General features: G+C 39.7%; 1 protein-coding gene across 2 annotated transcripts in view; it reads left to right on the top strand.

Moving 5' to 3' along the window:
• MAML2 (mastermind like transcriptional coactivator 2) overlaps positions 1-13,536 on the top strand; it is a 361,897-nt gene extending 348,361 nt beyond the window's left edge. For both annotated transcript variants that reach the window (XM_060303939.1, XM_030883714.2), the window contains 2 exons: positions 3,956-4,067; positions 9,438-13,536. In XM_060303939.1, coding sequence (XP_060159922.1) covers positions 3,956-4,067; positions 9,438-10,456 — 1,131 coding nt within the window. In that variant the 3' untranslated portion in view covers positions 10,457-13,536. The remainder of the gene's footprint in view (positions 1-3,955; positions 4,068-9,437) is intronic.
• Positions 13,537-14,308: the final 772 nt, after the last annotated feature.

Raw genomic sequence — 14,308 nt, 5'->3', positions numbered from 1 at the left:
AATCCAGAGCATGTGAGAAGAAATAATGAGAAATAAACTTATTTGATCTTGAACAAGGAATAGTGAGAAATAAACTTATAGGTGACCTTGAATGTTGCCCTAAGTTGTAGGGGAACCACTGACTGGATTGCTAAGTGACACAACTAATTTCTACTCTAAGTCATAGTTTTGAAATCTCCACTCCTCCTACCCACTCCCTCCCTTTTTATGATCTTCATAAACAAAATAGCTAAGAAACAAGGGCAGTAGAAGAGAAAAACATACAATCTAAGATTGGCTTACTGGGTACACTTCCATCATTCCCATCAACACTACTAATTTGTTGACTTGTAACAGGCAGAGGTTGAATTTCTGGATTTTCAGCTCTCATTAAAAGGCGAGGAAACATTCCATGAGGGTCCTGTACTGGCACTGTCCTAACTCCCATGGAGTCCCAGTTGAGTCACCGCTGGGACAGGTGCAAAGGGCAGTAGCTAAGCTGTGAGAGATGAATGAGAATGAGGCTGCTGTTTTTGTGATTTTTATAAACCATTCACATTTCTTTTTGTTTGGCGGACATTGAGGGTGCCTGTGCTTTTTAGCATATCCAGGAAGAAACAGTCTTTGATGCCACTTTACATTAGCATATGTTTTGTAGTCATTTGCAGTCAGTTGGCAAGGCCACATAGGCTCCTAAATTGAGACATTTTCTCATGAAAGTGTATTATCCCGTACTTTCTATTATTTTCCCACCAATGAAGCACAAAGAAGAGAGATGAGTAGTACTTGTTACAGTGGACATCATAATTACCAACACGTTTTGTGCACCTACTATGTGCCAAGCACCATGCTGCGCTTTTACGGTAAAGGATTAATCCTTACAATAGGAGTATGAGAAAGGTCCTAAAATTATCCATATTTTACATTTTGAGATAGCGAAACTGAAGCAGAACAGATGTGGGCAACAGAAGATTATTTCTATGTTAGCTTTTTGGGTCCAAGATATTGGGTTATCATGAGACGTTAGCTGTGAAGTTAAATTTCGTGTTGCACAGAAGTAACCTCAGGGATGGCCTGTGAGTTTACACTTGCGTAGAATGGGGATGTCCTTCTCTGGCAAATGGAGCAGTCTCCATTCAGTGTTGAAGTCTGGTCTTTGCTGCCCCTCAGCACAAAGTGACAGCATGGCAGTTCTTGTCCATGCGCAAGGCCATTAACTCTAACTCATTTGTGAACAAGTACTTTAAGAAACTCAAGTTTCCAGAGCTGTGTATGTTAACACTTTGAACAACCTAAATAACCCCTCAGGAGAATAAAAAGTCAATAAGTAGATTGAACGTATGTAAAAATAAACCCAGACTTGAAATCCAGTCTTTCATGGAGCAGCGATGGCCTGATTATCACTCACACACACGCGTGAATTCTGTTTTCTACAATAGAAACAACAGAAACACCTCATTGCATAGGAAAATATGATAGATGCTTTTGAAAAAGAGAAGATTTCAGAAAGTCCCATGTTGGCATAAAAATCAAAACTGTCAGCTTGCACAATAGTTTACAGCAGGAATGGTTGCATATTGCCACATTTGGGTTCATGGAACATCTCAAGCTGTTTCTTAAACATTTAGGGTTTGGGCAAAACCAGAAAGAGTTTCACCAACCACTTTTTCCCTTAATTTGTAAACCCATATTTAAAAGAAATGTAATCCATATGCTTCTGATTCATTTACACTTAGCTCATCAAAATTGTGTTTTATATGAATTACTTGATGCCCCCAAATCCCTGTGAGTCTTTCAAGTCTTTTTCCTTAGAAACAAGAATTTGAATTTGGTTTGTTGTTGTTTTAAAGCCACTTTTTTTCCTTTATAGTAGATTTATTCTACTTAGAAGGTTTGGAATTTGTTGGGAAACTGAGGAATACATGGTTTAAGTGGGTTCTAAATTGGGCAGCCCACGTTTGGCTTCCATCTAATTAACCCATCTGTTACAAGGTTTTCTTTTCTATTTATTGACTTTTCTGTAATTATATTGTTCTCTGTATACCTATGCCAATTATTTTTATCTTTGAAAAAGGGGGTTGCTTTGGGGTTCATGCAAAGTTTCAGTGAAGCCATTCTAAAAACTTCCTGATCCATCCTGAGAAAAGAATCTCCTGATGTCCAGAACTGATACAACACTCACAGCCAGGCTATTTTGTTCTCTGTTGGACGTAAACAATTTTACAGAACACTAAGCTCAGATAGGATTGCTCTGAGACCATGATAAAATGAGACAAAAGAAGGCCACTTCATAATTTTGTCTAAAAACAGACATAAACAAGGTCACTGTGCAACTCACAAAATAGGAAAAATTCCCCTCTTTTGCTAAATGCGTGACAAATAATTCTTTAATCAGTCATAGAATCAACCTCACTTTCTGACAGCTTACGACCTAGAACAAATCCTCGCTTCCTTAGACCCTCCCTAAATCACCCAGTCAAAGCCCAAATCCTATAATAGGTTCTTTCTAATACACTCCTGCTGAGACACCCTGTGGTCCCCCCGTGATGTGCCTTCTTCCTGGCTCCAGTGAGTGATAAACCCAACAGGTATGTTCCTGTTCCTGAACGCAAATTCATGTGCCCTACACACAGCGAGGCCAAACAAACCCAAACGTCAGAGTTTGGAGCAGAGAAAGGTTTACTGCAAGGAGATGGGTGGCTTGTGCCCAAAAAACCCCAAACTCCTTGAAGGGTTTCAGCAAAGGACTTTTAAAGAAAGGTGAGGGAGGGGCGTTGTTAGTTGTTGTAAACTTCTTGGCGTCGGAATCCTTTGTTTTTGCAGCTATCCATGTAGGTCAAGTCACATGTTCCCCGTAAACCTCCAACAAGACAAATGTTATTCTCTGTTCTGTAACTTCCTATCTCTATATGAATGGACTCTTAAAGGTCAGAGCCCTGAGAATAGGCTATCCTGTATATTTCAGGCTGTAGGCAACATTCTTTTATAAAAGGTGCAGAGCCAGCAGGAGTAAGCACAGGAAAAGGGCCAGATCTAATATGGAGTCAGATTTGTTCTTCCCTCTACATTCCTGGTGATCTTTGGCTGGGGCCACTGACACTATAAAAAGAAGGCCCCTGTTTCCTCTGTTAGCCCCCAAACTCACCTACTCTAAAGATCTAAAGGTGGCTGATTCCAGAAGGAAGAAAAGAAGGGAGACTGGGAAATTTCTGGGCTCTGAGAATGGGGCGCAGAGAAACGAAGCAGCAAGAGGTCCTTGCATTGTGTGGCTGGAAAGCCTAAGTTTTTGACTCAGGATTTGGTTTTGGTTCTACCAGTGTGTGATCTTGGGCAAGTGACTTAACCTAAGGAAGCTTCCATTTCCTTATCTTTTAGGTGGGAATAACCATACTTACTTTCGATGGTTGTTTATGAGGGGGAAAAAATAGGTAATAGGCACAGAATGCCTATATCAGTATCTGATAAGTTATCTCCTCCAATCTCAGGTTGCCAGAGTTAGCAAATTAAAACATAGAATGCCTGAGTGTCCTGCACTTTATCTGGCAATCTTATTCCTACACCTTACACACTTGGTAGGACCAATATTATATATAGGTACCAAAGTATATCAGGTGTGCTACAAAACAAAACTAGAAATCCTCATCTCAGAATTCATAGAAATTTTGTCCTCGCTGAAAGCTAATTGCAAAATAAAGAAAATGAGAGTCGTTACAAGACCCAAAACACATGTTGAATGTTAAGGAGAGGTAGAAATTACACTTTCATGCAGGAAATTGAAATTGAAAAGTTTTGTCTCTAAATAAGGTCCATGATTCACCACTATGACTGCAAATCATGAATAAAAACTAAGTAAGATCCATGATTCACAACTATGACTGCAAAATTTTTCTTATATTCTTACTTTTATGAATCTATACATTTTTACAACCGAGAAAGTAACAATGCTGTTTAATATGTTTTCATTTGTATTTTCAAGGAGAAAATTGCTCCACAAGATCAGATAAACAGACATTTGACAAGGCCACCCCCAGATTATAAAGACCAAAGAAGAAATGTGGGCAACATGCAGCCAACAGCTCAGTATTCTGGTAAGTGTTCTTAAAAATTAATAAAAATCATAACTGTGCAAAGAAGAAAACTGTTCAGTTGTTAGTATTTCCTCCTTCTCCCATCTCATATTTAATTGTAACATCTTTCTTAGACTCCTTCTCTAACTCCAATTTAACTTTCAGATCAAGACCAAACTGGAATTTATTTTCGTCTACTCATCAGTTTTTCTTGCTTATTTTTGTTCCTTATTCACATATTTCACTGCTCTCAGGACTACCTGTGAGAGTCAAAAAAGCATAAATATTTTCTAACTGCTAGGTTCAACCATTCTCCTCCCAACAGCATATCTTGACCCAGATAGTGTAAGGTAAGCAGACATTTCTCCCTCATAGTCGCATTTGTAACTTACATAGTGCCCAATCTTTTCATCTCCACCTTTGGGCTCATCTCCCTAAGACAAATAGCCCTATCACCAAAAAATAATTGAAAAGCAAATTAAGTCTTTAGGAAGTCTCTCAAAAATACCAAAGGTGGATTGCATTTAAAATATAAAGCAAGAGGGTTCCCTTTTCTCCACACCCTCTCCAGCATTTATTGTTTGTAGATTTTTTGATGATAGCCATTCTGACCTGTGTGAGGTGATACCTCATTGTATCATTGAATTGCATTTCTCTAATGATTAGTGATGTTGAGCATCCTTTCATGTGTTTGTTTGCAATCCGTATATCTTCTTTGGAGAAATGTCTATTTAGGTCTTCTACCCATTTTTGGATTGCGTTGTTTGTTTTTTGATATTGAGCTGCATGAGCTGCTTGTATATTTTGGAGATTAATCCTTTGTCAGTTGCTTCGTTTGCAAATATTTTCTCCCATTATGAGGGTTGCCTTTTCGTCTTGTTTATGGTTTCCCTTCCTGTGCAAAAGCTTTGAAGTTTCATTAGGTCCCATTTGTTTATTTTTGTTTTTATTTCCATTTCTCTAGGAGGTGGGTCAAAAACTTGAGGACATGGGGGAGGGGGAAGGGTAAGCTGGGACGAAGTGAGAGAGTGGCATTGGCATATATACACTACCAAATGTAAAATAGGTAGCTAGTGGGAAGCAGCCGCATAGCACAGGGAGATCAGCTCAGTGCTTTGTGACCACCTAGAGGGGTGGGATATGGAGGGAGCGAGGGAGACGCAAGAGGGAGGGGATGTGGGGATCTATGTATACGTATAGCTGATTCACTTTGTTATATGGCAGAAACTAACACACCATTGTAAAGCAATTATACTCCAATAAAGATGTTTAAAAAAAAAACCCAAAAAATAAAGCAAAACTTCTTAATGGGTATCAATATAGCATAGGTGGCAGACACTACCCCTAAAATCCCTCCCTTCCACTCTCTGAACTCCAAAAGAACCTCTTTTAAACATAACCTTTGCTACCCCTGCCTTCCCCTAGTCAGCATCTGTTTGAGCCTTTCTGCCCAGAACTCTCTGCGGCTTGTCATGTTAAACTAAGCTTGTCCTCTATTTTCCTAAATTCTCTCTGCTTAAGGCCATAAAAGAGATTCTCTAAAGAAGGAGGGGCTGTGAATATTTCTGTTTATTAATATTTTCTGGTCCTGTTAAGTGTAGTAATCAATATGTTGTTCTCATTTATTTAAACATTTTCAAATGCACCAGATTGCCTCTTTCCACTAAAATTAGGAACGGGATATATATATTCCACTCTCTAAGATTGCTTTGCTTCAGGGCAAAAGCAGGATTCTCTGAGTCTGTCCTCAAGGAGGTTGAAAGACAATATGGGTATTATTTGGAACATGGCTTCTTATATCATGGCCTATCAGTGGCTTTGGGGGAAGCTAAGAGCCATCTGAAATATTATATCAAATTCAAGGTGAATGTTTGTGCTTTTCTTTTCCCATTCATATAAAAGATTCCCAAGGATAGAAGTCTAAGGCTGGTTTGGTGGCTCTACCATGTTATCAGGGATCCAGCCTTCTTTAGTCTTTCTACCCCACCTTCTCGAGCATATAGCTTCCATCCTAAGGGTTGCCTTGTGGCCACCACATCACCAGTCTTCATATCCATATTCCAGATAGAAAGGTGAAAGATGGGAAAAGGTAAAATGGCCTCCCAAATGAGTCAGATTCCCTTTTTAAAGTAGGTTTTTTTGGACACTCATCTAGTAACTTCTTTTTGTTTTTTAATTAATTTATTTATTTGTTAATTTTGGCTGCATTGGGGCTTTGTTGCTGCACACAGACTTTCTCTAGTTGTGGTGAGCAGGGGCTACTCTTCGTTGTGGTGCACAGGTTTCTCCTTGTGGTGGCTTCTCCTGTTGCAGAGCACGGCTCTAGGCACACGGGCTTCAGTAGTTGCAGCACGTGGACTCAGTAATTGTGGCCTGTGGGCTCTAGAGCATAGGCTCAGTAGTTGTGGCACACGGGCTTAGTTGCTCCGCAACATGTGGGATATTCCCGGACCAGGGATCGAACCCATGTCCCCTGCCTTGGCAGGTGGATTCTTAACCACTGTGCCACCAGGGAAGTCCATCACCTAGTAACTTCTGCCTTTAGCCAGAATTTATTCATATGGACCCCCCATCAGCAAGGATGTTTGGCAAATGTGGTTTTTCAGCTGGGCACATTGCTGCAAAATCAAGGCTCTGTTTCTAAAGAAGACAGGAAGGTTGGGTATTTGGGAGGGACCTAGAAGTCTCTTCCATAGTACATATGGGCATTTTCCTGAGGGAGGTGACCTTAGCAACCAGCTGCTAACCCCCAGATGGGTAAGAATCACCACTCTAGAGCACTGTAATTCACGTGCCTTCTGAGAAGAAATAAACAAGCACAACACAAACTCTTTTATCATTTTTTATTTCAATCTCAGTACTATAATAATCACCTTGCCCAGATGTTAATATTAAAAATGATGTCTGGGGCTTCCCTGGTGGCGCAGTGGTTGAGAGTCTGCCTGCCGATGCAGGGGACACGGGTTCGTGCCCCAGTCCGGGATGATCCCACATGCCGCGAAGCGGCTGGGCCCATGAGCCATGGCCACTGAGCCTGCGCGTCCGGAGCCTGTGCTCCGCAACGGGAGAGGCCACAACGGTGTACAGGGCCCGCGTACAGCAAAACAATAAATAAATAAAATAAAAAATAAATTTAAATGATGTATGAAAAACACCTAGAACAATTTCTACCACAAATTAAGAGCTTCTAAATATTAACTGTGATTAATATTTTTTTATCTTTATGGAAATTCTCCCTATTCTAGTTGTTTAAAAATACAGCTCTCCTCATAAACCTTCTCAAGGCATATTGTTAAAATAGGGGGCACCTAGAGGGAGTGATTTTTTTTTATTATAAATTTATTTATTTATTTTTATTTTTGGCTGCCTTGGGTGTTCATTGCTGCGCATGGGCTTTCTCTAGTTGCGGCAAGGGGGGCTGCTCTTTGTTGCGGTACGCAGGCTTCTCATTGCGGTGGCTTCTCCTGTTGCAGAGCATGGGCCGTAGGCATGCAGGCTTCAGTATTTGTGGCACGCAGGCTCAGTAGTTGTGGCTCGTGGGCTCTAGAGCGCAGGCTCGGTAGCTGTGGTGCACGGGCTTAGTTGCTCCGTGACATGTGGGATCTTCCCGGACCAGGTAGATTCCAGCCCTTTGCACTGGCAGGCGGATTCTTAACTACTGTGCCACCAGGGAAGTCCCTAGAGGCAGTGATTTTTAAAGCCTCGAAATTTTTTCCATAGCATTTCCATAATGGAAATTCTCTTCTCATGAAACCTGCAGATACCAAGCTTGATATTGCTTAATCTCAGTAGCAGCCTGTGCACTCTGAGTTATTGTCCAAGTTTCTCCTATCTGACTCTGATCCCTCTTCATCAAACACTGCCCTACACAGTCAGGGCCTTGTGCTAAACCTGGAGATACAAGGAGATAAAGAGACTGTTTCTGCCTTCAAGGGGGGTGTAGCTTAGTGGGGACATATTTTAAAACAAATAGCAAGGCCTTCAGTCTTTCAAAGTGTGTACCACGCTAGCTATCCTCAAGCAGTAGGGGATATGCTAGGGTTATAATTGCAACCATGCTCTCTTCACATACTGCCATTCTGATACTCATATGTGTGTCTAGTTCTCTGTTTCTCAGTATCTCTGATTTTCTGTGCCTCCCTGCCTCTCTGCTGGGAGAGTACTTTAAAAGAGTATCTTTCTCCAAGTTATATCTTTGCCTCAATCTCTCATTCACTCGTTCATTCATTCAATAAATATCAATTGAATACCTACTTTGCACCATCCCCTGAACTTGGAGAATATGACAGTGAACAAAACAGGCAAAAATTCTTTCTCTCATGGAACTTATCATCCAGCAGGCACTTTTATTTATCTTTCTGGCATTCCATTTCTGCCTCTCAAGATGTCTTGCCATGATGATTTTAACCTCCTCAAGCCAGCAAGATTTCAATGTGTCAGTTAATCACTATCCAATAGGTGGAACCTCATTCAGCAGACTGTGATTGAGTGGTCCCACATTCAATCACTTACTTACAGGTATCAACATAACTAGCTGGCACTTTGAGGCTCCATGTATTTCCCAATACAGAAGCTAAATATGCTAAATGAAAACTTGAAAGAGCAAATGCAGCTTGAGAGAGGAGGCTGGAATATCAGGGAAAGCTTGATGAAGGAACTTGGACCTTGGCCTGAGCCTTTGAAGAAAAGATAGGGCTTGGTGAGGTAAGAAGGGCATCATATGAGAAGGAAATGGCTGAGTCAAAGTAGTTCATGATGTGTGGATAACAGTGCGATAATAACTAATCCTCCTAGAGCAGAGTGCTTTCTGTATGGAAGTAATCACTGGAGCATGGATTACATTGAATTCCAGATGTTTGAAGAGATGGGAATTTACCTGTCTTATGAAAGCTTCTTGAGTGGGGATGCAGATGAAAATTGGACATGATTTTCAAGGCCATAGATTTGGACCGTTAATCTAGTAGCCATGTATAGGGTGCATCCACATGTTCTAATTTGGACCCAGGGGTGACCAGTAGCATGGACTTCATGACAGCTGGATAATCAAAGTTGTAGTCTTTGGTCTTGAAACAGAGTAAAGCTAATTCAAAATGGAAGATTGACTATCACTTCCCCTCAATGATTCCAGAAGAATAAAGCCTAAAAAATAGAACCATTCTATTTCAGTCTTCCTTCTATAATGTGTAAACTCTTGACCAAGGGGTAACTTAGGGTGATACTTCCCCCCAAAAGCTGTCTTATTCCTTTTATATAATATGCTATGATGATTATTTCTCTTTATTTGTTCTTACACACAAAGGCAGTCTCAGAGCTGACAAGCTATCGTAAATCGCTATAAGAGAAGAGATAACCTACTGTTATGAACTAATATAATTATCTTCTTTTTCTCAGGTGGTTCATCAACAGTGAGTTTAAACTCTAACCAGGCTTTGGCAAACCCAGTTTCAACACACACCATTTTAACTCCAAATTCCAGCCTCATGTCTACTTCTCATGGGACAAGAATGCCATCCTTATCCACAGCAGTTCAGAACATAGGGATGTATGGGAATCTGCCTTGCAATCAACCTGGAACATACAGCGTCACTTCAGGAATGAATCAGTTGACCCAACACAGAAACCCAAACCAATTGATAGCAAATCAAAACAACCCTCTGATGCCCCGGCCACCCACTTTAGGGCCCAGTAATAATAATAATAATGTGGCCACTTTTGGAGCTGGATCTGTTGGCAATTCTCAACAATTAAGACCAAACTTAACCCATAGTATGACGAGCATGCCAGCACAGAGAACGTCGAATGTAATGATCACATCCAACACAACGGCACCAAACTGGGCCTCTCAAGAAGCAACAACCAAACAGCAGGAAGCGCTGAAATCTACAGGAGTCCGCTTCCCCCCAGGCACACCTACAGCCTATACTCCAAACCAGTCACTGCAACAGGCGGTAGGTAGCCAGCAATTTTCCCAGAGAGCAGTGGCTCCCCCTAATCAGTTAACACCAGCAGTGCAAATTAGACCCATGAACCAAATGAGCCAGACGTTAAATGGACAAAACATGGGTCCACTCAGAAGTCTGAATCTCAGACCCAATCAGCTAAGCACACAGATTTTGCCTAATTTGAGCCAGTCAGGAACAGGGTTGAGTCAGTCGAGGACAAGCATAAGCCAGCCATCATCCCTGACAGCCGGCAGTTTTCCTTCACCCAACCAAAGTTCCAGGGCTTTTCAAGGAACCGACCATGGTAATGACTTAGCTTTTGACTTTCTCAACCAACAAACTGATAACATGGGCCCTGCCCTAAACAGTGATGCTGATTTCATTGATTCTTTATTGAAGACAGAGCCTGGTAATGATGACTGGATGAAAGACATCAACCTTGATGAAATCTTGGGGAACAACTCCTAAAGAAGAAAAGGGAGACAATTCACAAACTCCAAGCACTAAAAGGCAGTATTTTACAAGGACTCTGTAAAGGCCAAACTGTTGACTTTTAGTTGGACTCTATGAAGATACCTTGGCTTAAAAATGGAAAGCAGAAAGTAACTGTAGCGGTGAACATTTTGGTCCAAATGCTTGTTTTAAATCTCAAACCTGGAAGTAAAACATTGGGATCACTTTTTCCCTGTCTACACCCCAGGACACAGTATCCAGTTTATCCAAACAGAACTGTGATGTTGATGTGTAATTAGTTGTGTAAAATAGGCTTCCCAAGCTCCTTTTCTCCCTGAAAGAAAAGTAATAGAACTTCTGGCTTGTTTAAACCCCACGTCATGCGGAGGTACTAGTTCCAAGCAACAAGCAACAAATTCCTTAATTTTCTCTAACAGATATGAAGTGTGGTTTAATCCCTCCACTTTGTCTTTTCATTTAGGTTTCCTAAAACTTCCAGGGTAGATTGAAATGTTACAGATTTGTTTGGAGTAACCAAACAGTGTCCTAAGTAAACGAAAACTGGAGAACATAGAGAACACCCAGTGGACTATAGAATTTCTTCCCCAGATTCACCCCCTCACTTTTTCAGTTTTCCCACATATCCTATACTTCAAGATGCTGTGTCTAGTGATGAAACAAGAACGCAGAGATGGCCAACTTTTTTCCACAACCAATTTCCAAATCCAGTTTCTGAATCTTAGATTCAGTCGCGACCTATCCTAATCATACTGAAATGTTAGTGCACATGTGTCTGCATCAGATTTCACTACTTAAAAGGGAAAACACCACATTGGGCATTGCTATAAAGGAGATGTATTTGACCACAAATAACTTGGGGTGTTGCTTACTGTGATGATGACTGCTGGTTAGTCCCCAAGCTGAGTGAAATTGAGCCTGGCCCTCTCTGCTTATTTTGATGACCAGAGACTGATTTGTAAGAAAAGGAAGTTTGGAGACCAAAGCTGACAGTAGAAGGTACCATGTTTTGGTTGAAGATAAGAAGCAAAAGGTCAGGACCAGGGATGGTGGGTACGGGTGTGTACAAATCTATTTCATAGGGTTTGAAGGAAAGCATAATTGAGACAAAAAATAATCTGGCCTTATTTGGACACATTATTTGGGTGAACAGCTAAATAGAATGTGATCTATTAATAGCAGTCTACTCATTCTTCTGTCCCTGATGGGATGAATCATTGCCACATGCTAGATGGGCCCTTCATATCCAGGTTTTCTCCCTCAGGGCTGAGCACTGTATCAAAGAAAGAGTTCCTATTGAGTTGTGTAACAGATCAGCTGCAAAATGGCAAAGATGTGTGCTGATTTGGGATGTATGCAAAATATCTCTATCATTTTCCTCATTACAGAGGAACACAGGTTACCTTCAGCTATTTTAGTTATACACTCTCGTATTCAATTATCAAGTGATATTTAACTGAAATCATTTAATAACTCTTTAAATACCTTTCTAAAAAGAACACATTTTGAAAGTTCTGCAAAGCCCTCTTGCAATCTTTAAAATGTCTAGAAGCACTCTCTTTTACACAATACCAACATCACTGGCCCGGAATCTTTTCTGTGCTAGGCTGTAAATATAAATAAATTACTTGTTTTGTAAACTTTTGTAAAGAATATTTTGGTAGAAATACTTAAAGCATATTCTTTGGGTTATATTTATACATATGTGAAATAAATATACTATCAAAAGGTTATATTTTATACAAAAAGTAAATTGTTACCTTTTGTATGCTAATATACAAAGTTTTGTATCATATGATGGTTTATTTTTAGCTCTTACACTTCAACCCTAGGTGGTCAAGTGGGAACTTTTGAAAACTATCAAGAGGCTTGTTAGACAAATTTATATTCTGAAACCTCAATAAGAAAGCATTCCAGGTTTCAACTTTCCTTTTTTTTTTTTTCCTGCTCCCAAATTCTTTTTTAAACCCATAGTTGTGTCTTGTTTGATTATTCTGCTGTGCACATTGTATTGGTCCTTGTTGCATGTGGTCTACTGTGTGTTTTCCCATTTTAGAAAACAGTGTTTCTCCATGCAAAAAAGTAAGGAAAAAGTTATGTACATATAAACACTTTTATTTTATGGCTCCTCCATGTTACTGTATATATCTGCCAGCACATCCCAGTTACACTCCTGTGATTCAGCTTATTTTTACCCTAACATAAATAGTATGTTTTGTAGTAGCTATCAAATTTAAGAGAGAGAGCAATCAAAATGTTTGGATTTTCTTCTATCTTAATGTGAATTTCATAATTAATGTCTATTTATTCAGCTATTCATTAAAATACAGGATTCTTTGGAAAAAATGGTGTAGTCTATAGTTTCTGTTTGTTGGCAGCCTATTACCAAAGATGATGTAATTTTCCTGAAAGCTGAGATAATGACGATTTGATAGACATATGCAACCAAAACTTAAGGATTTACAACTTAAAAGCTATGGAATACAATTTCCCTTTTACAGAAATACCAGACTACTTAACTGTTGGCATTGTTTATCATTCTGACACATTATACACGAGATAGAAGTAATTTTCTTTTTTTTTTTTAAATTCAAAGACTAGAAAGTCATTTAAGCAAATAATTCATTCTTGGCTTTGTGTTAAGCCCAATGAAGACAAATAACTCTGCTCTAAGTGAATGCACTAATATTACTTGCGTTACTGTAACTGTACCCATAACTGTAAAGATTTCAACTTGTAAGACAAGTATTTTGTATCGCGTGTAATTTCATGTGTTAAAAAAATAGTTTAAAAAATTCAGAAGTGGTTCTCTTGTATGAAATCATGCTTTCAGTCACCAACAATGTTGTTGCTCTATCACAGAAAGTTCTGATGGGCAAATTTATTCTCTGGGAAGCTTCTAATACTAGTGAAATGCTGATGTGACCCATTTCAATATTCTTTACTTCGCTTAGAAAGTTTGTATTAAGATCCCATATGCACAGCAACTACTAAATACTGGAGAAACACAGCCTAATTCTCAGGCACGGCGGACCTTTGCCTGGCCTGCTGTGTGGCATTTGGGCAGACCAGGCTGAGTGAACACAGGGCCAGGTAAACACAGCCTCACTGAGCATATTTACACAGTCCTTCTTGGGAGTCAAGGAGGTTGAGAGAAAGATGGGCCTTTGTAGGAGGCAAGGGAAACCATTCTATCAAATTTTCTTGCTCCATTGTTGAAATATGTTGCTGGGGTTCCACTGTCCCTTCCCCCTCTGCCAAAAGAGATGGGTGACATTATCCTTTTTATTAGCATTATTAATGGAGCAATAATAAAATTTATATTTTATGTAGTGCCTGATCAATGACTCTGGAAGGTTGTAAACAAAATCAACATCAATAAAAATAAATAAAAGGCATACAAATTAAGAGAAAGAAATATGTAATTCTAAAATTATCCAGTCAATCCTAGTATGTACCCATGGAAGGATCCTTGAGAGTAAATGAGAAGGTAGACGTGAGCGCAAGAGAGAGAGAGGCTCAGCTTCTTCCTCCTCTGTGTTTGCAAAGGCAGTACAAATTCTTAAACGTTGTATCTGCTATTTCCATTTTATATCTCTGTGACTGTATTTCCTCACTCAAAAATGAGGGCTTGTGGTTGAGATAGCTTTACATTTCTTCCCAACTCTAAAACTCTGTGATTGATTATTTTTCCAAAAAATTTTTCCAAAGCTAAGTGGAAAGTTAACCAAAGAGACTCAAAGCATCATTTTTAAAATAGAAATCAGTGTTCAATCAACCTTTTGAAAATGTTCAGATTGCCAGTCAACTTTATTTAGCAAAGCACCCCTCTGCTTGAAAATTAAATCA

Source organism: Globicephala melas, chromosome 8, assembly GCF_963455315.2.
Source record: "Globicephala melas chromosome 8, mGloMel1.2, whole genome shotgun sequence".
NCBI classification, from domain to species: Eukaryota; Metazoa; Chordata; class Mammalia; order Artiodactyla; family Delphinidae; genus Globicephala; species Globicephala melas.
This window is presented reverse-complemented; position numbering and strand designations above follow the sequence as displayed.